We start from the raw sequence: 23,031 nt of genomic DNA on the forward strand, positions 1-23,031 counted from the left end.
CCCTGACGACCCTCAGCCACTACCTCCTGCTCCTCGTTCGCCGTCGCAAACTCCATGATCCCCGGGCCACAGTGGTAAACGAGCGGAGGACTTGGATTTGTTTTGTATAATGTCTCTTTTTGGAACGATTAGCCTTTGAATTACCCACGACTACAAACACGACGATCATAATACAAGTTTACACAAACGCACATAATGAACGGCGCCGAAACTAGGAGAGGCCGGTCTGGTGGCGGAGGAGTAGGAGGAAGAGGGGAAGATGGCTACGGAGGCATGCCTGCACCTGCTGTACAACCACCATCGTTGTCAGACGTCGCACCGACGGCAAAGGCACTAGTCGACGGCTACAGGAATGAGATTCTTGGGGGAGTAGAGGGTGACAAGGCGAGAATTAGCCCAGTATGGCCTCCTCCCCTTTTCAGGCGTGAACATTGTTGGCTAATTATGGATTACATACAGCTAAACACAAACCAACCGCAAACATCGCCTCTCGTCGATCTTAAAGACTCGATTCAGGTGCATCTCTTGACCGAAACGGCGTTATCGGACAGTAAAAGCTATGAAATCCTCTCGCAAGAGGAGGTTGACGGCCTCAAGAAACAGATTCAGTCACTGGGAATGCGCGTCGAACAGGCGAGGGCGAACCTGGCTATACAGTCCAAATACCGCGATGCAGCAGTTTCCATGGCCAAACTCTACTCGCCTGGCGGCAAAAGAAAGAGTCTGCTGGGTAACCGTATGAGTGACTCGGCCAAAGAAGCAGATATGGAAAAGGCCACCAGTGAACGCCGTTGCGAGGAACTGGCTTCAGAGCTGTTTCACCTAGAAAAAGGCTTGATGGAGCCTCAGCGGCGTCTGCTCCAACACACTGCCGGCGTCCTGCAGCTAACCCATAGGGCGTCCTCGAAGAAGTCCGGACAGCCGCAGCTGCTTGGTCAGCCGATGAACGGCATGCCAGGAAGCCCCGAGAGTCTCTATACCTACACCAACACGAGGAACAGCATGGAGATCCCCAACGAGCAGCTCGATTTCAACAACAAAGATAAGGACTTGTACCTGTCGCTCGAAACGGATGGGCCGCCAGCCACCCGTGCGCGTAAGAACACACTGGAGATTCCTATCAAGTCCCCTATCCGCGAGCAAAATGCCCAGCTGCGGGAACTACGTGAGGAGGTGGAGCGCTACAAAGAGGAGATTGCGCGCATGAAAGAGGAGAATGCGCAGCTCAAACGATCCGAAGAGCAGCTGAGCCAAGACTATGCCCACGCCGAGGCGGAAAAGACAAGACTGGAGGAGATGGAGGAGCAGCTCAGGGAGGAACATGCCAGGGTCATGGAAGAGAACTCTCGCATGAAGGACGAAACAATGCGCTCCAAGGACGAGAGCGGGTCGAGGCTGCAGGAGGTTGATTCACGAATGAAAGCGATTGAGCAGCAGATGGGGGCCCAAATGGACGCGCTGCAGGCGCAAACTTCGGAGCAACAGAAGGCCATCTCGATGACGGAATCTAGGCTCGAGGATTTGAACGACAAGCTCCGTGATCTGATCGTCGCATTCAACCCGGCCAAGAATGAAGAATTTGGTCGTCCGGACGCTGATAACCTCGAGGCGCAGCTTGACTATCTAGAAAATGGTCTCAACACGGCGATCACTGAGCAGCAGCAACAGGCTGCTAACTTGACCAAAACCGACAAGGTGGCAGCTGAAGCGGCCGCAGCATCCTCCGAGGCCGCCGCGTTGGCAAGAACTCTTTCCAAGGTCGAATCCTCGTTTGGGCAAACTGAGGTCCGTCTGCAGAATTTGAACCGCCAAGTCTTGTTCATTCTTCAGCAGGCCAATGTTGACCAGGCACCACCGCCCGAGGGAGATCTCAATGTCCAGCTCAACTACTTGGAGGACTCGGTCGACAAGGTCAGTTCTGAGATTGGGAGAGTTGTTGAGGCCTCGATGGCCGGCTCGGCTAGCAAGCGTGATCTCGAGCAAGTCGATGCTGTGCTCATGGGTCTGTGGGAGATCATCCAGACTGGTTATGCCGAGATTGCTCAGCAAAAGGCAGCACGCAGACAAGCCCGTGCCCTGGGCCAAGGCACCCCAGACGATGACGAGGATTTGTCAAGCAACGAGTTTGAAGGCGACACGAACGAACCGTACTCCCTGCCGGCATTCTCTGCGAAGGTTCAATGGCTCTATGCGCAAGCGACTGGTCTCCGAGAGCAAAAGTACATCCTTCAACGGCAGATCAAGCAACAGCGTGAGCTCAACAACCGTAGCGAATCTGAAAAAGACCAGGAGCTTCAAGCCAAGAAGGAGGAGTTGGAGAAGACCCATATGCTCCTCGACGACAGCGAGCGTGCCGCCCAAGAAGCCCAAGAAAAGCTCCAAAAGGTCCTTGTCGACCTCGACTCCATGCAGAAAGCCAGCGCCGCCAACGAAACGGCCTCTGCCTCCTCGGTCAAGGTTGTTCAGGAACAGCTCAAGGAGCGCAACGCCCAGGTGTCTGCTCTCGAGTCAGAGTACAGTGCCATTCAGACACGTCTCGCCACCGTGGAGTCCAATATGTCGTCTGTTCAGAACCAGCTTATCCAAGCCAACGAGTCCCGTGTTGCTGCCGAGGGTGAGGTGGCTGCTCTCAAGTCCAAACTGGCTGCCGCAAGCGAAGCCTCTGCCACCGCGGGCAAAGAGGTTGAGAAGCTGCAGGCCGATCTGAAGCAGAAGGACGAGGAGCTCGAGGCGATGAACATGATGGTGATTGAACTTAAGACGGAGATGACCATCGCCAAGGCCGAGCTCGACGGTGCCTATGGTTCGCGTAAGCAGCGGGCGGCGGAGGCGGCCAAGTTTTCCAACACTGCTGAGACAGCTGAGCTCAACGCCCAGGTGGTCAAGCTGCGGTCTGAGTTGGAAGCTGCCTTGCGTGATCTGGAGGACATCACCAAAGAGAGCATCAATTCTGAAAAGGAGAAGCTGGATTTGGAGAGCCAGTTGGACGATGCTGTGGCTGTGAAGGCGAGGTTGGAGCAAGAGGTCAAGGTGTTGAGGGATAGGCTGGACAAGGTAAAGGAGGAGTTGGATAAGGAGCGGTTGAGGCCACCCAACTCGCCTGTGCCAGGTGCCGGAGCGGGTGCCGGAGCTGGAAGAGCCGGGGCTACCATGTTGAGCGAGCAGTTCCGGGCTACTATGAAGGAGGAGAGGAGGAAGTTCCAGGAAGAGTTACGGGTATGCTTTCATCCCCTTTTCCCTTACTTCAGTTGAGACATCTAATACTAACCAACAAAAATAGGAGGAGCAATCTAGACGTCGCAAGCTCGAGGACGAGCTCAGGGCACTAAAACGGGGCACCACCGCCAGCGTCGGGAGTCGCGGGGGGCTTCTCAGTCCCAGGTGACAACCAGCAGTCGAGTTGGTTGGCAAAGGCGTGATCAAGTCCGCGGCCGAGTCCGTGGGCGAGTTTGTGACGGATGTGGTGGACGACGTGAGCGAGTTTGTGACCGACTTGACTGATAAATAGATGGAATGGACAACCTTCTACCTTGGGGGAAAACACAATAAAAAACAAGGGAAATCAATTTTGGCTAGGCTACTACTGGATGACAGGGTGGGCAGCCTACATGATATGGATTGAGGGGATCGATGTTGGAAATTACACAATCAGGGGTTCTTGTATAAAACTAGTTGTATTAATCTTCTTGTTGGTGGCGGGATTTGAGGAGCATTATCGATTCTGGGTATGAAGGGCGAGAAAAAGACAGACACTGGGCAGCAGGCTTTACAATTGGCTATGCTTGCTTTTATATTCTTGGATTATGCTTGATGTTTGGAAGCAGCTGTATGTAGAAATCAAAGGGGGAAGGGCTAACATTATACCATTTCGTCAAGGCGAGCAAAGTTATCAGTTTCAATTTAGGGAATAAAGATGGACGGAAGGGTACTACTTTCAGTGATGTCTTTACCCTTTGCTTCAGACGTGATGAATCTTTTGGTGTCTAGTCTCCGCAGTCATTAATCATCCTTCATCACTTCGCAGTCCCCTTGATCTTTCATATTAGGATCTCGTATCAGAATCTATATGTAATTTTGATCCCATAATTCTACCCACTCGCCATGCATGCTTTCAAATCTGCTATGCTCAACGTTCGTCCTGAACATCTGAACCAGACACGGGGAATAAAGCCAGACAATCACCCCCTGATCTGTGACTGCCCTCGTCATATACACAAGAAGAAAAACCAAAAAGCTCCCCTTGGATTCCACTCATTTAAACCACATACAATCCACATCTTAGTAACCTAGGGCCTTGAACTCCTCCTCCACTTGTTGCCTGACGACATCTCGTACAGCCTTCCAATCGTTCGCCACATCACTGACTCTCTTCTCCTTCTTGTCCAGCCCAACGAACTCGGGTGGGAGGACATTCTCCTGGAAGTTAAACTCTGGCTCCTCCTTGAGCGCCAGCTCAACCGCGCTGGCAAACTTGGCCGGATGGGCTGTTGAGAGAGAGATGATGTGCTTTGCGGCACCTTCTTCCGCAAGAGCGCGCTTTTGTGTCCTTCTCGCAGCCTCCACGCCGACTGCCGTGTGGGGGTCAAGAACATAGCCAACTTCCTTGTAGAGGGCCTTGATGGTGTCGAGTGTCTCCTGGTCGCTGACCCTTTCACTCTCAAAGTTCTTGCGCGCAGCTTCAAGAACGTCCTTGTATACCGGCCCGAAACCACCCTTGTTCTTGAGGTCAGACAGCCAAGAAGAGACTTCCTGACCAGCCTGCTTCTTGTTCCACTCATCGTCCATCCCAGCGCTGGAGGCAAACTGATACGCCAAGAACCATAGCAGGCGCTCAAAGTTGGAAGACACCAGGATATCCATGGCGGGAGAAAGAGTTTCCTTCACGCCATCCTCGTGGGCCTTGACACCGTCCTGCTCAAGACCGCCTTCAGCCTTGGAGCCGTAGGTGGGCTTCTTCTCGTAACGACCAGTCTTGAAAAAGCGGTCGAGAATATCGTTCTCGTTGGTGGCAATAACGAGCTTGTCGACGGGGAGACCCATACGAAGGGCGAAGTAACCAGCGAGAATGTCGCCAAAGTTTCCGGAAGGAACAGCGAAGCGGACCTTGTCGCCGAGCTTGAAGGTAGAGGGTTGCTGGCGGAGGAGGGAGAAATAGGCGTGGAAGTAGTAGACAGTTTGGGCGAGAATACGAGCCCAGTTGATGCTGTTGACGGCGCCGAGCTTGTGGGTCGAGTTGATCTCAGGGTCGGCAAAAAGAGCTTTGACGATGTCCTGTTTTCAGTCTGTAAGCATTTGAACTATAGACGGGAACACATCACAGCTCACCTGGCAGTTGTCAAAGTTGCCAGTGACAGCCAGATTATGAACATTGGCGTCCAGCACCGTGGTCATCTGCTGCTCCTGGACGGGGCTCACGCGCCCCTTGGGGTGGAGCATGAAAACCGAGACGTCCTTCTTGCCCCTGAGACCGTAAATGGCAGCCGAGCCAGTATCACCGCTCGTGGCACCCACCACGGTCAAGTGGTATCTGTCACGGCCGGTCTTTCCCTCGTTTCTGCGCACCAAGAAATATTCGAAGAGGTTTCCGAGGAACTGGAGGGCCACATCCTTGAAAGCAAAGGTTGGGCCGTGGAAAAGCTCGAGAAGATGAACCTCACCTTGGAGGTTCACCAGTGGTGTGACTTCGTCGGCACGGAAGGTTGCGTAACTCCTGTTGATAATTTCCTTGAGGTCCTCCGAGGGGATTTCGGAGGGGGAGACGAAAAGGGAGATGATGTTGAAGGCGAGGTCGGTAAAGGAAAGATCCTTCCAGGATTCCCAGTTCTCGGCGGAGGGAATGGCTTCGGGAATGTAAAGACCACCGTCGGAGGCAAGGCCCTTGAGGACGACCTCTTCAAAGGAGAACTGAGGGGGACGATATGGTCAGCGTCTGACAGGGGAGGGCTAACGTGAATTCGTGATTCTGCCACAACAAAAAAAAAACAAGAGCAATGGGAGACATACGCCGCTGTCTTCACCACGGGTGCTCAGGTAGCGCTGCGACGCAGTGTGAGTCTGGTCGGCAGAAGCGCCATTGGCAACGACACCGTTGGACATGCTGGGACGGCGATACGGGGAGCGCTTGTAGAAACGACGATGAAAGATGACGATTGGTTGCCGGGTAGTGGGCAGGACACACACACAGCTACAAGTCAACTGTATACAACAAGCAGTTGGAAAGAAAGGGTCGAGTCACAGCAGTCAATAGAGACACTTTGGCTCGAACGCCGAGCATCGGAAAGAGGGGCAAAAAGTCGCCAGCAAAATTTTGCCCCGCAGCGGTCTGCGTGATGCGGGGCATTGCTTCAACTTCCCCAGACGGCATCCATGGCTCCCGCCAGCTCTGGTAAGCGCACCTGTCAAAAGTCAATGGCTGCATTTTGCTGCATAGGTATCCAATGTTTCTTATCAGTTTAGAAACCGCCTCAAACCATCCCTTACTCGCAGTGTGTCGAGCTGGGAGTTGGGATGGTCCATCCGATGTCTTCTCATCTGGTCTACGACTGCTGAAATCTGATATCCATGACGAACTCTCAACTCAGCTAAATCACCTGTGTGACTGGCAGTGAACGCTCTAGCGGCGTGGCCGGGGGAATATGAAGTGCCTTCCGGGCCGGTAGAACGGGCAGCTGACTGGCTGTAACGGCGTCATCACCCGGAAATGTGTCGACGGGTCAACCGCCCTGGCCGGGGGGCCGCTGGTCAGTACCCCTGGCCTGGAACATGGTTTGGGTTCCAACACTGAGCATCAGACTGCACTGAAAGGCCCTCGATGGCTGTGCAGTTCATGACAATAATAAATCCCCTACGCAGTAAGGGACAATTTCCGGTTTTTAGGCTCAGGCTACGGAGTATGATGCCTGCAGGTGGCCTCGTCTAGGTAGGTAGGTTGTCACCTAGCGCTTGAGCATGCAGAAGGATTGGCAGCTGTAGATGGAATTGGGTGATTTCCAACGCTAACGTGTGTCGTGATGGTCGGCTGCATTCGCTGAAGGGTTGCCTGTATGTTTAAGTGGTCACCTGAAATACCAAAATCGCCGGTAGATGCCGCACCACAGGCGCGTTGCATAGTGGACATCTCGAAGTGGGTGGGGCCGTCGTGGCAGCAATTGGCTAGACCCTTGCTGCACTCCAGGGCGGGGAGTGGGGTCTGTCTGGCAGAATACCGTCATGCAGCAACCAATCAAATTCTAGATTATCTTAACATCTGCCCCGCCTTCTGGCAGATGTCCCCGCCTCTCTCTCGTGGACTGGGGGTTGCTTCTCCGCAAAATCGACAGATGCTGTGGATCTCGTCCCCTCTATCCAGACGTCCCATCGTGCTGGGTGCTGCTGGGTGTTTCGAGACAGTCAACCTTTTGAGATAATGTCGTTCCACCGTTGGATTCCCGCCTGTCGCCAAGAGCATTTTCATGGGCAGTGAGCCGTTCCGACAGGAAGGGACCTCAGCTTGTTAGCCCCGGCCGAGCTCATAGCTTTGGGCGAGGCCTGTTCTTTCTTGACAGGCTCTTATCTGGTCAGTGTATTTAGCAGCGGGGAGACCTGGGGAGGCCGATCTTCAAGATCATCTCGATCAAACAGACGTCAATTGAGCCCCCTAGCAAAGGCCGAGCAAGTGGTGGATAGAGTACATTGTGCAACCAGTGTTAAAGTTGTCCCACGGAAGAGCAAACGCTGTCCTAGCATCCCCATCCCATCCCGCCCCGTCATTCTGTCTGTAACCCCTCAACCACATCGACGCCCGTGTCGCGCCCCCCTCCTCCTTCTTTTTCTTCGCCGGCCGATCATCTTAAAGCTGGTCTAGAGCTTTTCTTTGTCCCCCATTTCCCCAGTGACCTGGTTCCTACTATCTACTACCTACCTCATTACCCGCAGCCAGTCGCCATTCCTGGGTTGCCAACTGACGCCATTGCCGTCCCACGGGTGTCTTATCTGCCGCTCAGCACCTGCAGCGAGACTGTGATTCATTGGCAGACGACACAATTCCATTGCCCTTTTAAAACAGGGATCACCGATAAGGCTGCTGCTCTTCCCCTCCATCCCCCCTCGTCTTTGCCATCTCCATCCTTCATTTGAATCTGCTTCCACCGCGAGCATTGGGGCGTCAACTTCAACAGGACGTCTTGCGCTCATCTGATTAGCCTATCGCTGCTGTGGGTGTTTGTGCCAGCCAACCCACATTCCCCGATTCGTTTGTTGAGAAGCTCAAGACGGCTTCAAGACGGTCTCGTGTCCCTCAAGGACAGAAAAGAGCCAGAGCTATGATGGCGACAATTGCCCTTTCTCGGCCGATTGCACCCCATCGCAACTCATCCAGCATAGGCTCTTTGACATCGACCATCACGCTCGATACTTCACAATGCCCGGCCCCCGTGCCGAACAAGCACATCCCCGTGTGTCCCCCCGGTCCCGTCCCGCAACAGGAGCCCACAACCCCACCACCGTCCCCCGGTAAGGAAGCCGACGCGCTCCACCAGTCCCTCTTATTCCCACCCACAGATTATGTGCGGCTCGACTCGGGTCGTTCATGCCTCTACAAGATCGATGCTGCGGGAGTGGCAGCGGCTCTGGATTATCTGGCTCGTCAACCGCTGCCCGACCCCTCACAGGTCTTCCCTTGGTTACACGGGCTTCATCCCAACAATCAGATCCAGCTTGCTTTCTTCATCGCCCGCAAGCGTTCTCTGAGGAAGACGCCTGGTTGTCTGCGTGGCATCACCATCGTCAAAGCCGATGGCGATCTCAACGTCTCCCGTCTCAAGGGGGCTATCGCGCCTCACGAGTTTCTTCAGCTCGGAAATGCCACGGCCGAGTTTCTTGAGGCAGATCCCCGGGAGGGCTTCTCTGTACGCAACTTTCAGATTCAAGCTGCCAAGGCAGCCATGACCTCTGATATCATCGTCTATGGCGATGATGAGCTCTCTGTTCGCAAGTTAGGATTCGATATAGCCGGTGCACAGCAACGATGGCGTGAGAAACAAGAAGCCCATCGGAATCCTATTCCCCATTACAACACATTTGTCTGTGTCAGCCCGTTTGGCGAGTTTGAGGAACTATATCCCGAGATTGTGGCCGTCAACTCGTCCGGCCAGCTCACGGGTCAAGTTCTCGACTTCTTCCATCAAGAACGGAGGGAGATGTATGAGATGACCCGTGCGTCTGAGATATCACACAACGTCTGGCTGGGCCCAACCCCAGATCAGGGGTCTGACGAGGAGCTCTGTTATGACGTTTTGATCGAGTGCAACGATCTGGGTCGTCTCAACCCCGGAGCCTTGCAAACCATCGCCGAGGGTATCAATGAACCGGACCAGCACCTTTCGGAAGCCACCCAGACCTTCCTGGAGTTTCCATCTTCGGGCAGTATACTAGCTCCCACCTGGTCGCACGCCGAAGCAGACGGCATCCTCGATACGTGCAAATGGATCTGGCATCTTGCCCACGGCACCCTCCCTTCTGCCTTCTCAGCCAGTTCCAAGTTCGATCATGAAGATTCCGATGGTGATATCGACATGCTCACCTCTGCCCCATCCACACCCAACAAGCCCAGGAGAATCCTGATTCACTGCGCAGACGGGTACACCGAGTCAACCATGCTCGGGCTCGCGTATTATTCCTTTGCCACCTTCCTTCCCATCCCGGAAGCCTGGCTAGCCCTTCACACAACCCAGCAGCGCAACTTCTTCGCCTACCCCTCTGACGTAGCCCTCCTCACCGCCATCGCCCCCCGCCTGTTGCAGGAATCCCCCCTATTTACCCTCCAGAACCGTACCTTGAGTGATATCACGAGTCTCATTCGCAACGAACCAAAGTGGTTCGCTGGGTTCGACGGCTCCTTTCCCTCCAGGATCCTAGATTACATGTACCTAGGAAACCTCGGCCATGCCAACAACCCGGACTTGCTCAAGTCCCTCGGCATCGGTCAGATCCTCTCAGTTGGTGAGCTGGCCATGTGGCGTGACGGTGAGCTCGAGCAATGGGGGGAGGAGAACACGTGTGTGGTTCAAGGGGTGCAAGACAACGGAATAGACCCCCTAACAGACGAGTTTGAACGGTGTCTAGAGTTTATTGGTAAGTTCCCATTTGGTTGTTTTTTTCCATCGCCAAAAATCAAACTAACGAACCCCGCCACAGAACGAGGACGCCGAAACGGCACCGCCACGCTCGTCCACTGCCGCGTGGGCGTCTCCCGCTCGGCAACAATCTGCATCGCGGAGGTTATGAGATCCCTCCGGATGAGCTTCCCCCGGGCGTACTGCTTCGTCAGGGCGAGGAGGCTCAACGTCATCATCCAGCCTCACCTGCGGTTCGGTTACGAGCTGCTCAAGTGGGAGGAGCAGAACCAAGGGGAGGGCTTCAAGAGGGAGCTGGAGTGGCCCGAGCTTGCGAGAGAGATTGCCTTGATGAATCGACCTTATGCTCGGTAAAAAAACACAAGAAGGAACACATGAGCACAATTCTCCCGCCTGGTTTGCGGGAGTGGTGGTGAACCCATATGATGGGAACGGTTTGGATATTTGAAGTTAAAATTGGAGAGAGGGAAAAGTAAACCCAAAAAAAATGGGGGGACAGGTGATCACCGAAGGAGGAGACAATACCCTGGATTTATTTTTGGTTTGGAAGTCGAGGCTGGGGACAACCTCCTGAGTTGTGCAAATGCGTCGATTAAGTTTGGGTGTGGGTGTTTCTGGGTACGTTGTTGGATTATGTCTCGGGTTCTGTCTTTGGGTTCGGCTGGACACGATCTATTGTGCTATTTTTCTTTCGGTGCCTTGGTTGATTTCGGAGCGTTTCCGGTATGGACTGAGGCTTTTCTCAGAGGCTTTGCTCACAGACAACGTTGGTTCATGGACGGGTGGACTGGAGCGTCGTTTATTTTTTGCCATTCTTGTGCAAACTATCTTTACTTTTTGGGTTATCTCATGACGACTGGATGCAACACGACAACGGCAACAGCAGCACACGATGATGGCTTTTCTTTTTTTCTTTTTTTCTTTTTCTAGTTCTGCAACCTTTTCTTATGAATATTGCAATCTCATTTGGGCAACAGGCAAGTAAGCAGAGCGTTCGAGTTTGCGGATTGGAAATGATTTGCTTTGGACCATGTAGGATTGAATAGGGTACCCGACATGAAATCTGGCCTCGGGCAGACGTGTTGTTTCCAGATGACATATTTATTCTGCTTATCAATGTTTATTCAGCTCAGACTTTAATATCTTGCCTTCATCCTGTGACAACACCCTCCACTGGTCAAGAGGGCAAATCTTGCACGGTTGAATGATGCCTCTTAGGCCTCTCTCTATCCCTCCTGTTGGCCGTCGCTGAACAGCTTCATCGAGACGGGCATGGGTATTCAAAAGAAGTTCAGGGAGTTTATGGAAGCAGGCATTAAAGAGATTTGATTACGCTATTCCGATATCCATAAACTCCAAACGCTATGCACATGTTCCCCATCAAGTTACTCAAACCACTCAGCAAAATTACCAGTCACAACCTGAAATAAAATCACGCTCACCACCCAGTTCCCCCTTCTTTGTCTTGACCGGCGCCTCGATCAACTTGCCATCTGGGCTAAACGCTTTATCTTCACCTTCGTCTTCGGCAAGGTACCGATCGTCATCTTTATTCCTTTTACCCCCCGTACGCTGTGCTCTTGGTAAGACCTCTCTTGCGCGGCCTTTTCCTTTCCCTCTCCTTCATCTCGACTGCTACCACCAGTACCACCAAAAAAATCCTCTTCAACTTGAAGAGGCTCTTCGTCTTCGTCAGGGCGGGGATGCGTCGAGCCAAGAGGCATCCCAGGAAGTGAAGGATCACCTGGTGGCAACGGTGTTTCCAAAGCCTGCATGAGCTTTGCAATGTGATCCTTCACCATATAACCTGTAACATCCTTGCCAGAATTGTTCAACGCCGGAACTACGAGTTCCTCGTCCTCCGAGATGTTTATCACATAATCATGTTGGGGATTGTAATCGGGATACAAAAATCCCATAACATCATCGCTGGGCCCTCCTTTTCTCTGCAAGCCCGCGGCCTTCTTCACTGCCCCTTCCACCGTCTTTTTTACACCCTTGACCGTAACATCTGGAACCATGTCGGCTAAACCGTGTGCAGCGCCCGTCATACTCTCTGGGACCACTCTTTCCAGAGCTTTCTTCAACTTCGCCTTCCGTCTCACCTTTTCGAATGACTCGTGCTTGCCGGCAATGGCCTCGGTGTTCTCGGTGACTTCCTATGCGTTATATGAGGCGTCCAGCTTATCATCCGCCTCAACGACACTATTTGGAAAGTTAGAGGTCAGTGGGATGTGATTGAAGAGGAAAAACATACGAGAACTGCTTCACCAAGTACCCCTCCCCTCCCTTTTCCATGTCAATGTTGTACACATAGAAGATACCATCGCTTGTCACTACCATGACCTGAGGCGAACTGCTACTCATGGCCACAACACTGCGGATGGGTCCGCCCCCGCCAGCCGGTGCTCCTTGCAGTACCGTGCTGGTTGGTTTAGGAATCTTGATGCTTGCGAAATCACGCTCGGGTTCGAACATCTCAGACACGGCGGCTGGTAGATAAGCCCCCACTGCTCCGACCACGCCACGCCCGACAATTTGAGATGACCGCCTGATCATATTGCCAAACATGCCGCTGTTCCGCAGAGCTTTGCTTCCTTCGCTACTGGGCTGGCTCGCGGTACTGCCATACTCTTCCGCCCCACTGCTTCGCCGAGAGTCGTCGTCGCTGTTGGGAACATAGTCGGCACTGTTAATACTGGCAGACCGGGCAAAGCGGTTACGCCTAGGTGATGTTGCTTCGGCGCCTTCTTGAGAATTGTTGGTCAATTTGTAGATGTGGACAGTGTTGGAGACGGACGAAACACAGAGGATGGTTGAGCTGAGGTTGAAAGACATGCTGTATATGGTCGAAGGAGTGGTACCCCTCCGGAACTGATACAGCCTCTGACCACTGGGAATCGCAAACACGCGGATAATGGTGCTCTTTTCTGACGCCGTCGCAAGGAGAGTGCCGTCGTTATTCAGAGCGATGCAGCACAGCGGCGACCGGTGAGCCTCGATTAGATTGATAGAGACCTGCTTCACCGTATCATATATGAGTACCTCACCGCTGGTAGTCGGAACATAACTGGACAGGGGGGGGGCATGCGATGGCCGTCTCTCGCCTGTGTCCTCTCGCTGTTTGGGAAGCGGATAGGCTATGTAGCATCTCTCGGACGAGGGAGACAGGGCGCAAATAGCGTTTGGATTCGGCGAGGTGTTTATTGTTTGCAAAAGTGTCATGTTAGAAATGTCGTAAAGATAGATCTCCTCTTCCAACACCACGGCCAGCCGTTTTCGATTTAGCCGCACGGCAAGGATGGCGTTGGGGAAGGTGAGTTCGCAAATGACTGAGGCCCGCTTAGTGTTCTGGATCACCAGATGGCGGGGTGAAAGAACCAGGGCAACGAGCGAGGTCGAGAAGAGCATCTCGATTATGGAGACATTCCCGTCATCGCTGTTGAAGATCTTGGAAAAGGGGTCTGTATGGTAGATGCGGAAGCCCTTGGAGGTGCCGACAGCCAGACAGCTGTGGTCCTGGTTGAACGTGACGAAGTTCAGGGCGCCGCCCGACATGATGGGCGAGCGGTGTTCAACGGGGGACTTGGGGTCTCGAGAAAAGGGGTTGCGGTGGACGTTGGTTGGAGCTGTTGTGTGCTAGCGAATGCCAATAGTGTGCTCGTATGGCTACGTAGCTAAGAGACTCAGTTAATATGGCCAGTGTGTTCAAAGCATGTTGAGAGCAGAGGTGAAAAAAAGGCGTGGTTCGAAGCTTGTTGGACAAACGTCTGGCCTGGTCCGATGTGGGAGTGGCAGGGGAGCTGCTGCCTTTGGCTTTCCCATGGCTGCGATAAGATGAAGGAGCTCGGGCCAGCCGATCGTCATTGCGGGGCAGAGGGGTCATGCTTGCCTTCCATCCAGCCCCCTGTGCTTGCTTTTTTGGGCACCTGCCACTGTCTGCCCGCCCAGGTTTGGGAAGGTGATCAGCTGTTCCTGGGGAAGCCGCAGAGAACGAGCCAGCCATCAAGGTTCCTGCCCCCAACGCACAAGTAGATACGATCATGGCCATCAGCATTTACCAACTTTCTCGGATATATACATTAACTAGAGCCCAAAATGTCCTCCTTGCACTCAACAAAAACCAAAACCAAAACGGCAGGCGTGCAAATGGGTATGTGCCTTGCTTGCTATGCATGAGAAGTATACGTGATCCGGTCTGCCCCATGAATCACCCAACCCAATACTCCCCATTACCACCCAAACCCCCCTCTCCTCGTTCAACGAACCATTATATTCCTAAATGAATCTGAGATGTCGCTCACGGTTTGCGGTGGCCCGTGTCTCTCCTGCACCGTTGACAGGCCCTGCGCAAGCCTGCCCTCCATAAGCTTCAGGATCACAGGCGGTACGCTGTCATCAGTAGCCCTGATCGTAAGGCGAATCATCTGTCGTGTATCTGTTAGCACCGTGTTCCAGCCCTTGGTAAATGTGTCAGGCCGAGACAAGAGAAAACATACCTGTGTTCCGTAGTTGGGCTCCAGTCTGAGCAGGCAGCCAATCTTCCCACCCTCGCTCGTGTGCACAACGCTGGCACCCACAAAATTCTTGGTATTGGGGTCGACATTGTTCAGCACCCCCCACCTGAAACCCTTGATGACATCTCGAATGAAGTCGTCGGTAAGTTCCCTTTGCTGGTCCTTGGCAGCAGTTGTCAACCCAAACACCTGTTGTGCCTCACGAGGGGCCCCGCCGATTTGCTTCCACCTCTTGAAGAAATCCTCAGCAGTCAGTTCGGCAGGATCCATGAACTTGTGGAGAGTGACAGGAAGCTTGAGGGTAAGAGCCTGCAACGCACCGGCCAGGTAGCTGATCCGGATTGTTGGGCTCTTTTCGAAAACCTTCTTGGCTTCAAACATAATGACCTGCTGGGCCTGAGCACCCCGTGCAATCGTCGTGTCGGGAAGGCCCTTGACGTCCCATGTCAGATTGGTCTTTTCTGACGTGTCCAAATCAAGCGTCGTGGTGAACGATCCAACAAGAGCCGGAGTCTTGTTTGTAAAGTACAAAATCAGGCAAGCCATCTGACCGCGGTACTCGGACCGCACGCCAACCTGGAGCTGGCCATCCTCGTAAAGAACGCCATCTGGCTTGAGAAGAAGCCGGTTGAAGCCCTTCTCCCAGTTGGGTGACAAATGAGCGGCACTGGCGAGATTGGGTATTGACTTTGCCTCTGCCGGGCCAATATTGTTCATGTCAAGACCTAAGAGATCGCCGGCCGCACCCCCGTTTGGCTTGGTACCGGCGTTGGTGAACGTCCTTCTAAGACTTCCATTCTTGGCCAGCGTGAGCTCAGCGGCGTCCGAGTTGGCGTCCTTTCCTCCCACGATCCACGTCCTCTTATCGCTTGTGTTCGCATGCTTCCGGTGTAGCCTGGAAAGCAAAGCCGACTCGCGTTCTGGGAACGGTGGCATCTCATCACAAACAGTGCGGAGAAGATCGTCGGTCGGCATACTTGCCAGTGTCAAATATTCGCAAGCTCTTTGCTGCAGTTCAGGGTCAAGCGTGTGGCTGTAGACGTTGAAGACGTTGACGAGCTGTGGCTTGATCTCGGGGAACAGATTCACGTATTTTACAAAACACGACAGAATCATGCCACGAGTCCCTGGTGCGCAGGCGGGGAGCTTGCTCTGCAATGCAATAAACTGCTCGATCGGACTGCAGCCCTTCTCTTCAGCAATCAAATGACCAAACTCTCCGAGGATGTAGGCCCCAATCTTGACCAATGTCTCGTGACAGTGATCTTGTTTGCAGTATTGAAGAATGTTTTGGGCAGCGTATACTTGCAGCTCCTCGTTGTTGGTGATAATTTGGATGACACGCTGCCATACCTCATCACTGACATGATCTCCTGCCATGGCGATGAGACGCAGGGAGATGTCTACATACCACTGGACATCGGTGGCATACTTTTCCGTCAGAATGGCGATTTTCAGCACCATCTCTTCTCGAATTGCAAAATCGGCGTTTTGAAGGTAGTGAAGAAGCTCGCCCACGATTGGTCGTGCATTTGTGTGATCGCACATGCTATACAGGAGATCAAGGCCCTTTCGTCGAACGCTGATGTCTCTGTCCTTGAGCGATCCCAAAATCACCTCCTGGTGTTGCTTGATGGGACCAAGTGTGGTATCAGATCGAGCGGCCAAGTGCGTCATAGCCTCAAGACCTAGATACCGAACATTTGTCTCCCTCGACTGGATAAATCGCCCCAGTCTCTGAGATATCTGCTTCATGAGAGCGTGTTCAGTATCGAGGTGGATGATGAGGTTGATGGCTTCGAAGAGAACAGCATTTTGCGCATTGTTTTGCTGTACATTTTTGTTCGTTTCCAAGGCGAGGTCCAATATCCTTTGAAGGGACTGCCGGATCATCTCCCGAACGTGACTGTCCTCGGAAGGTGGGAAATACTGCAGGAGTCGCAAGAGCTTGATCTGGAGCCAGGGACAAGGCACCTTGTAGTACAGATAGTCTGAGGCGTACTCCCCGTCGATAAGGATCCGTTTCAGGCGGGCGGCGGCCTTGGCATATGCGCCCTTGTACTGCTCGAGGTCGTCCTGGGCCAAAGCCATGACCAATGAGGTAACGGATAATGCCACGCCAAAATCCGGGTCATCCATAAGATGTATTATCCTCTCTGCCCATTGAGGCTGGACGATGCCAGGATTTTTTCGGTACAAGCGGAGCAGGGTAAGCGCCGCCTTCTTTTTGACAAAAGATTTCGAGGTGCTACGTACATGTTAGCGAGATAATAACGAGACGTAGATGTGCGCAGGAGTACAACCCCCTGCCTGATACGTACGGTGAGATCAGTAACCTGTGTACCTCTCCGCTAAGGGCCTCGCCCATCTCCCGACCACCCACGTTTGCAATGGCGTGCAGTGCAAGGCAGTTGAACAGTTCGTTGTGGTCCATCAGATCTTTCCGAATACTGTTCACCACCAGGTGTAATAGCTCGTGCTGCTCGTGCAAGAACAAGGTCATTGCCAAATACCCAATCTGCTTCTCCGAGTACTTTGTTGCCGAGATGAGATTGACTGCCTCGAGGTGTCCAAAATCGACGTTCCAGCCCAGAATGTAGATGTACAGAAGCTTGCAAACATATTTCTTTTTGTGATACCCGCTCAGATTACCATCTGCCAGCCATGTCAGTGTGGGCTTATAGAATACATGTGATCGGAAAGAGGGGTCGCAAACCTTTGAACTTTTGCCTGATATTGGCCAGTTCCTTGTTGATTCTCTTCTCTTCCAATTCTCGAGCACGCGCATTGCGCAAGTCGGCAATGAACTGCACTAGTCCTCGCATATTGGCATTGCTGCTGCTGGATCGGCCCAGAAAGCCCGTGGGGCCTGAAGACGCCATTTTGTGATATCCTCAACTCTGTTCTGCTCTTGTATGATGCAAGCTAAGCTGGGCGTAATGTCTGCAACAAAATGCAGTGTAGTGTGGTAATGCCGTCAAGGCCTGGTAATCCCCCCAGCTTTCAATATCCCCGTCACGCGACTAGTCTAGACGAAGGGCTCAAGTATAAGCGAAATCGACAAAGAAAGTCGAGGTTTCGGAGGCTGGATTTCAAAGACAGCGGAGCAGGGAAGCAGCAACAGTGTGGTTTCTGGCTGGTCGAGTTCGAGCGCGCTTCGAATCGATCGAAAGCTAACGGGAATCGGCCGGCTGCATCTCAGAGCCCCAAATGCCCAAGGCTGGGTGTACGAGAACTGATACGTGTGGTGTTGACAACGATATCGTGTATATCGTTAAAATTCCGACGGTCGACGATGCTGGCTACAGGGCTGGCTCACAATGCGTCGCCTCGAGGTAGTCGTCGGGATGCGGTCGGGTCGGCTCAGGGGGGTTGCTGTGGAATTGGAGGGTCTGGAAAAAGATGGAGCATTGTCGCATTGGCGCAGCTGCTCTGATCCCTGTCCATGCTCGAACGCGAGATGTGGACGGCGCGCTCAAGACTTGGTCATGGCCAAGTGTACAGTCAGGTGATACAGCACGTGAGTAAACCAGCACAGACCAATTCACTTCCCCAGATGAGGTGAAACTGTCCCAGACGGACAGATTTGTCAACGAACTGGGCATCGTTGTACACTCTTTTCATCTGGTCCTTATTCTTACATTTCTACATTACTTATCTTCCCCGCGCATAGGTCCGCTCGGTCGAGGCCCAATGAGACCGCAAGGGCACAAACTTGATACCTGGTACCCTCGAGGCTGGCTCAGTGTCTAGAGAGAGAGAGTAAAACGACCGCTACCAAGGGATCATATTACGAGTCAATAGTATCTTTTGCACTCTCTACTACAAGTCCACAGCCTACCTACTGCCCGTTCGGCATTGGCATCATAAATGATAAAGCTGACCTGACAGGTCCTCATCATGCGCGCTGGCGCGGCTGAGGGCGCTTAATCAAAACCACTACTGCACACTATGCTTTGTTAGTTAGAAGACGCGAGTCCCTAATCTGGCATGGTCCAACCGACAATGCAGGAGAGAGGCACAGTTGCGGCAGTAATGCTACCTACCCAACCACATCTCAGGATCCGATGCTGATTGGCCTGCTCGGTTCTTTTCCTGACTGATCATGCCAAAAAACATCTTGCTAAAGGTCCACACCGGCCGCGTCGGGATAGAAGATAGCACAAGTTCCTTCAGGCTTTTTATCCTTTCCTTCCCTTCTCCACCGATCCTCCTTCCTTTCTCTCCGTAGATTACAAGTTGGGGCTTCACCAGTCACTCGCCATCATGGAACAGGACCCTAGAAGTGTCAGTACCGTTGCCATATATTACCAACTAGACAGTGCCTACCTAACACCACCTTGCAGTATCCCGTAGCTATTCTTCCAGGGGGGGATGCTCCTGAGGTCCACCAACACCAAACCCAAGCATATTTCAAGTCATACGAACAGCAGCAGCCATACTACCAAAATCAGTACCCGCAGTCCCACACCATTCTCGGCGCTGAGGACCCCGTCGAGCCCAAGGAAAAGAGGATATGTGGTGTTCGACTGAGCATTCTCTTCTTCGTCACCACGGGACTACTGTTCCTTGTCATTGCGGCGCTAGCTTTGGTTGGAGGTTTACTGGGAAGCAAGATCTCCTCGCTCGAGACATCGTACCCAGCACTCGCCAGTAATGTTGCCGCGATAGCCGGAGGGAGCACAAGTGGCGGGAACGACCAGATTGCACCCATCGACGACAATACCAACACCGGTACCGAAACACCGCCGCCATCACAAACAAGCAGTGCGCCGGTATCTTACTCGACCAATGTCGTTGTTGATGGCTACCGCTATGTTGGCTGCTATTACGACGACACCCAGCGCCTGCTGATTGACCAGCCGGCAAAGGGGAACAGCTCCATGACGAACCTTATGTGCTCTCGCATCTGCGCGGGCTTCAAATACTTCGGTACTGAGATTGGCATCGATTGCTACTGTGGCAACAGAATAGAGGAGCGCACTCCTAGTGCCAAAGCAAACGAGTGGGATTGCAGCGTCAAGTGCCCAGGCAACAATAGGGGGAGGAAAGAAGTGTGTGGCGGCGATTGGTCGATTAGTATCTGGGAAAAGACAGGCTAGTCCAGGCCGTGCCTGACTGAAATTATGATTGTTGGTATTAACGGGCATGCGAGCGAGGAGTTGGAGGTTCATTTCTTGATTTATCTTGACACATGTATAATTATTTAAAGCATTGGATGCCTTATATGGAGGACATATTATACGATCATAGTTGTGAATATCTATCGGACCTAAAGTCTGAAGGAACTACATACATAGAGAATGGGTGCCGGTTATTGTTCGTCACACGCCAAGCCTAAAGAAGGTAGCTTCCCACAATTAACCGCCGTCCATGACGTTTTGGCGCCTCCAATGTCAGTCCTCGGATTGTAAACCTCACTTTTTTGCTTCCTCAAGATGCGACGCCATAGCCATTGCGCATTCACCCAGAAAGAATGCGGCTGACTCATTTTTCCCCAACAGCCCTTCGCAGGCCACTGTCATCCCGCCTAGTCCCAAAAATCCCACACCAAAAAAGACCCTACGCCTTCCAGACCTCTGGCATCCCCACCTCCTTCCAGGTCTTCAACAACCGCACAAAATGGCTCCAGCGCGAGCGCGCCGCCTCCAACGCTGAAGCCAGCCGACAGGCCGACTATCTGAAAGATGAAGTCGCCATGCGCGTGGCCGAACGGCTCTTGGTATTCCCTACCCTCACGACACCTTAAATCTCACTTCATGTTCCATTTATCTATTAACCACCTACCCACCCACCCCCAGGACGTAAAACGAACCTTTCCCTTGACTCTCGATTTCGGAGCCTACACCAACTCCCTCGCCCGCGCGCTCACAAACCCCAACCCTGACCCCTCCCAGCCCGACGCGGACATCCCACCCCTGGCCACCAAAATCGGCAAGCTCGTCGCTGCCGACTCGAGCCAAAAGGCTCTCTTCCGGGACGCGGAACTCGAGTTCAACAAGGAGATCAACATGGAGCGTGTTGTCTTGCCGTACGAGGAGGGCCCCTTGCCGTGGGAGAACAACACGTTTGACATGGTGCTGTCAAGCCTGTCCATGCACTGGATCAATGATCTCCCTGGTGTATTGGGGCAGATCAACCGGATTCTCAAGCCGGATGCCCCGTTTATTGGGGCCATGCTGGGGGGTGATACGCTTTTTGAGCTGAGGACTTCGTTGCAGCTGGCGGAGCAGGAAAGGAGGGGCGGGATTGGCGTTCATGTGTCGCCGTTGGCAGATGTCAAGGATGTTGGGGGGTTGCTGGGGAAGGCAGGGTTCAAGATGTTGACGGTGGATGTGGAGGACATTGTGGTGGAATACCCTGATACTTTTGCGTTGATGGAGGACCTCCAGGCCATGGGAGAGGGCAATGCAGTGTTGGGGAGGGAGGTGGGTGCAATTGGAAAGGATGTTCTGCTTGCAGCGGAGGGGATATATAGGGAACTTCATGGAAGCAAGGTCGAGGACGGGACTGTGAGGCTACCGGCGACATTCAGGGTGATACATATGATTGGGTGGAAAGAAGGAGGGGATCAACCAAAGCCGTTGCCGAGGGGCAGTGGAGAGATCAATCTAAGGGATGTGTTGGGGACAAAATAGATGTCGACTCAACATCGTCGTCAATGTCATTGCATTTTGGCCTGTCGCTCATGAAAACGCCTTGTAAAAATATTCCTCACACTGTTCTATCCGCCTGTTTCCTGGAATTCGCATGTACAATGCAAATGTCTTATACCCTCCGGAAATCAGTCATGACTCTCCCAATGCACCCCAACCCGGCCACATCCACCACCTTCTCATGCCAACTAAGCAAGACGCTCATGGCGGCGCCGGTGGAGTCTCCGGATGTTATCCCGGACCTGTTGCCAATCTGAGTGAACCCCGTTGCCTGGGGCGTCATCAACTTGGTTGGTGTTCTCGGGCCGTTGCCGGTGTGCTGGCTGGAGATACCGCTCGACGTGGCCGCCATACCCTTGTACCTATTCACATCATGTCAGCATGTGCCTCGCCCCCTTTTTTTGCGCCAACAATAACTGACAAGTACTTCATCAACACGTCCAAGCTCTCGCTACCCCTATCATCATTGTAGATCTTTTGCAAAAGAGGCGTCATCTCGTTCACCTTGATCCTTTGCAGCACCTCGATGACGGTCTGCAGATGCGTTTCCTTGGCCAGATCAGGAGCATTGTAGATTGGATTCTCGAGAGCCGACCGCAGCGCGCCCTCGGCATCGCCCGCTTGGAGGAGCTGGCGGATCTGAGACTGGAGGTTGCGGGCGTCTTGGTCGGAGAATTCGGGCTGGGGAGGGTGGAGGGTGGAGAGAGGGAAGTTTTGGGAGGAGTCGGGGTCGAGGGCATCGATATTGATGGTGCGCCAGGCATCTGTGAGCGAGGACTCCGTGTGTTGTTGGATAATAGACATTGTAAGGCTATTTCTCTGTGGTTATACGATTTGTGCGGTTTTGCATATGGTGAAATTGAGATCGTGGCACTGTCGGTTGGAAGTGGTGATGTTGAGAAATAGTGTTGGTTGATAGCTCCGTGTGGAACTGGATTGCTGGACAGCTTGACGTTGCGCATGCAGCTTGCGTTGACGAGGCAGGGAGACAGGTTCAGGCAAGCTGCGCCCTGCACCGCACTGGTCCGACGGTGAGCTTACGGCCCCACCTCAGGGCTCCACTGCCGGTTTCTGGATGGAGGCCAGTGCTCTGCGGGGAGGACTCGAGGTTTAAACAGACTTTATGTTAATCAATAGTTTACAATCTTTACTTCGCTTCTTCAAATCACTTTTGAGCATACCAAGCTCTAAGACAAGAAACATTTGAAGCTCACGGCATCCTTTTCCCTCAAACCTTACTGGTTTTTGTGCTTTCATACACAAACAGCGCCAACCCTGAAAAATGCTCCCTTGGCTCCGGATCCCTGGTTCAACTATTCAAGGTATTGCCCAGCAAGTGCCCACACACACCTCCCGGAAACCCGCACCCACCCACACACAACAAGAAAAATCTCTTCCCTCACATTAACCCTTCTCCCACCACTGAATCTAATAACGAAGCATGGTTGATCGTTAGCCACTGCCCGGCTAGCTCAATCGGTAGAGCGTGAGACTCTTAAGGAGTACTCCAATATCTCAAGGTTGTGGGTTCGACCCCCACGTCGGGCTCAATTCCCGTCGAAACGACACTTAAGACCGTGTTATTTTTTGTATTTTTTTTGACTTTTGTTGCTCTTCATCTTGCTGTTGATGGCATCTCGCTCTCACCATTAGTGCAGGGTGTTAGTGGATGGACAATATGCCTAATATCAACCTGAATTAGGAGAGTAGTGTATTCCACTCACCATGAAGCAAGACTTCACCGCC

The 23,031-nt window shown here is 52.9% G+C and overlaps 7 protein-coding genes and 1 non-coding gene across 8 annotated transcripts; 4 read left to right on the plus strand and 4 right to left on the minus strand.

The window, feature by feature from the left end:
• Positions 1-195: 195 nt before the first annotated feature.
• On the plus strand, positions 196-3,943 carry QC763_603940 (uncharacterized protein; the record flags this gene model as incomplete). Its single annotated transcript, XM_062914238.1, has 3 exons — positions 196-399; positions 460-3,216; positions 3,281-3,943. 3 exons carry the CDS (start codon positions 196-198, stop codon positions 3,383-3,385), a joined length of 3,066 nt encoding a protein of 1,021 aa, XP_062762463.1. The 3' UTR covers positions 3,386-3,943.
• QC763_603950 (uncharacterized protein) lies at positions 3,934-7,102 on the minus strand. Its single transcript, XM_062914239.1, has 3 exons — positions 6,004-7,102; positions 5,326-5,904; positions 3,934-5,271 (listed from the first exon to the last, which is right to left on the minus strand). Exons 1-3 carry the CDS (start codon positions 6,094-6,096, stop codon positions 4,279-4,281), a joined length of 1,665 nt encoding a protein of 554 aa, XP_062762464.1. The 5' UTR covers positions 6,097-7,102; the 3' UTR covers positions 3,934-4,278.
• Positions 7,103-7,768: 666 nt separating this feature from the next.
• PPS1 (tyrosine/serine/threonine protein phosphatase pps1) lies at positions 7,769-11,272 on the plus strand. The gene is made up of 2 exons (XM_062914240.1): positions 7,769-10,110; positions 10,174-11,272. Exons 1-2 carry the CDS (start codon positions 8,301-8,303, stop codon positions 10,464-10,466), a joined length of 2,103 nt encoding a protein of 700 aa, XP_062762465.1. The 5' UTR covers positions 7,769-8,300; the 3' UTR covers positions 10,467-11,272.
• Positions 11,273-11,413: 141 nt separating this feature from the next.
• Positions 11,414-13,670, minus strand: ATG18 (autophagy protein; the record flags this gene model as incomplete). Its single annotated transcript, XM_062914241.1, has 2 exons — positions 11,414-12,317; positions 12,370-13,670. 2 exons carry the CDS (start codon positions 13,668-13,670, stop codon positions 12,272-12,274), a joined length of 1,347 nt encoding a protein of 448 aa, XP_062762466.1. The 3' UTR covers positions 11,414-12,271.
• A 701-nt stretch (positions 13,671-14,371) lies between these two features.
• QC763_603980 (uncharacterized protein) lies at positions 14,372-18,069 on the minus strand (the record flags this gene model as incomplete). The annotated part of the gene is made up of 4 exons (XM_062914242.1): positions 17,346-18,069; positions 16,951-17,284; positions 14,612-16,877; positions 14,372-14,539 (listed from the first exon to the last, which is right to left on the minus strand). The coding sequence occupies exons 1-4, from the start codon at positions 17,509-17,511 to the stop codon at positions 14,372-14,374; spliced, it is 2,934 nt and encodes a 977-aa protein (XP_062762467.1). The 5' UTR covers positions 17,512-18,069.
• Positions 18,070-18,235: 166 nt separating this feature from the next.
• On the plus strand, positions 18,236-21,267 carry QC763_0088890 (uncharacterized protein; the record flags this gene model as incomplete). The annotated part of the gene is made up of 4 exons (XM_062906230.1): positions 18,236-18,916; positions 18,976-19,708; positions 20,134-20,351; positions 20,431-21,267. The coding sequence occupies exons 1-4, from the start codon at positions 18,896-18,898 to the stop codon at positions 21,265-21,267; spliced, it is 1,809 nt and encodes a 602-aa protein (XP_062762468.1). The 5' UTR covers positions 18,236-18,895.
• Positions 21,268-21,282: 15 nt separating this feature from the next.
• On the minus strand, positions 21,283-22,512 carry ARC15 (arp2/3 complex subunit). Its single transcript, XM_062914243.1, has 2 exons — positions 21,707-22,512; positions 21,283-21,647 (listed from the first exon to the last, which is right to left on the minus strand). Exons 1-2 carry the CDS (start codon positions 22,087-22,089, stop codon positions 21,398-21,400), a joined length of 633 nt encoding a protein of 210 aa, XP_062762469.1. The 5' UTR covers positions 22,090-22,512; the 3' UTR covers positions 21,283-21,397.
• Positions 22,513-22,746: 234 nt separating this feature from the next.
• QC763_0088910 lies at positions 22,747-22,833 on the plus strand. Its single transcript has one exon. It is a non-coding gene; the product is annotated as a tRNA-Lys (tRNA).
• The last annotated feature ends 198 nt before the right edge of the window (positions 22,834-23,031 follow it).

The sequence above is a fragment of the Podospora pseudopauciseta genome, chromosome 6 (genome assembly GCF_035222475.1).
Source record: "Podospora pseudopauciseta strain CBS 411.78 chromosome 6, whole genome shotgun sequence".
Lineage (NCBI taxonomy): Eukaryota > Fungi > Ascomycota > Sordariomycetes > Sordariales > Podosporaceae > Podospora > Podospora pseudopauciseta.

Coding starts and splice junctions, on each gene's coding strand:
- QC763_603950 (XM_062914239.1), bottom strand. CDS start 6,096: ATGTCCAACGGTGTCGTTGCCAATGGCGCTTCTGCCGACCAGACTCAC. Junction 5,905..6,003: donor CCCGTGGTGAAGACAGCGGC/GTATGTCTCCCA, acceptor CGTCCCCCTCAG/TTCTCCTTTGAAGAGGTCGT. Junction 5,272..5,325: donor GCAACTTTGACAACTGCCAG/GTGAGCTGTGAT, acceptor GACTGAAAACAG/GACATCGTCAAAGCTCTTTT.
- PPS1 (XM_062914240.1), top strand. CDS start 8,301: ATGATGGCGACAATTGCCCTTTCTCGGCCGATTGCACCCCATCGCAAC. Junction 10,111..10,173: donor ACGGTGTCTAGAGTTTATTG/GTAAGTTCCCAT, acceptor ACCCCGCCACAG/AACGAGGACGCCGAAACGGC.
- ARC15 (XM_062914243.1), bottom strand. CDS start 22,089: ATGTCTATTATCCAACAACACACGGAGTCCTCGCTCACAGATGCCTGG. Junction 21,648..21,706: donor GACGTGTTGATGAAGTACTT/GTCAGTTATTGT, acceptor TGATGTGAATAG/GTACAAGGGTATGGCGGCCA.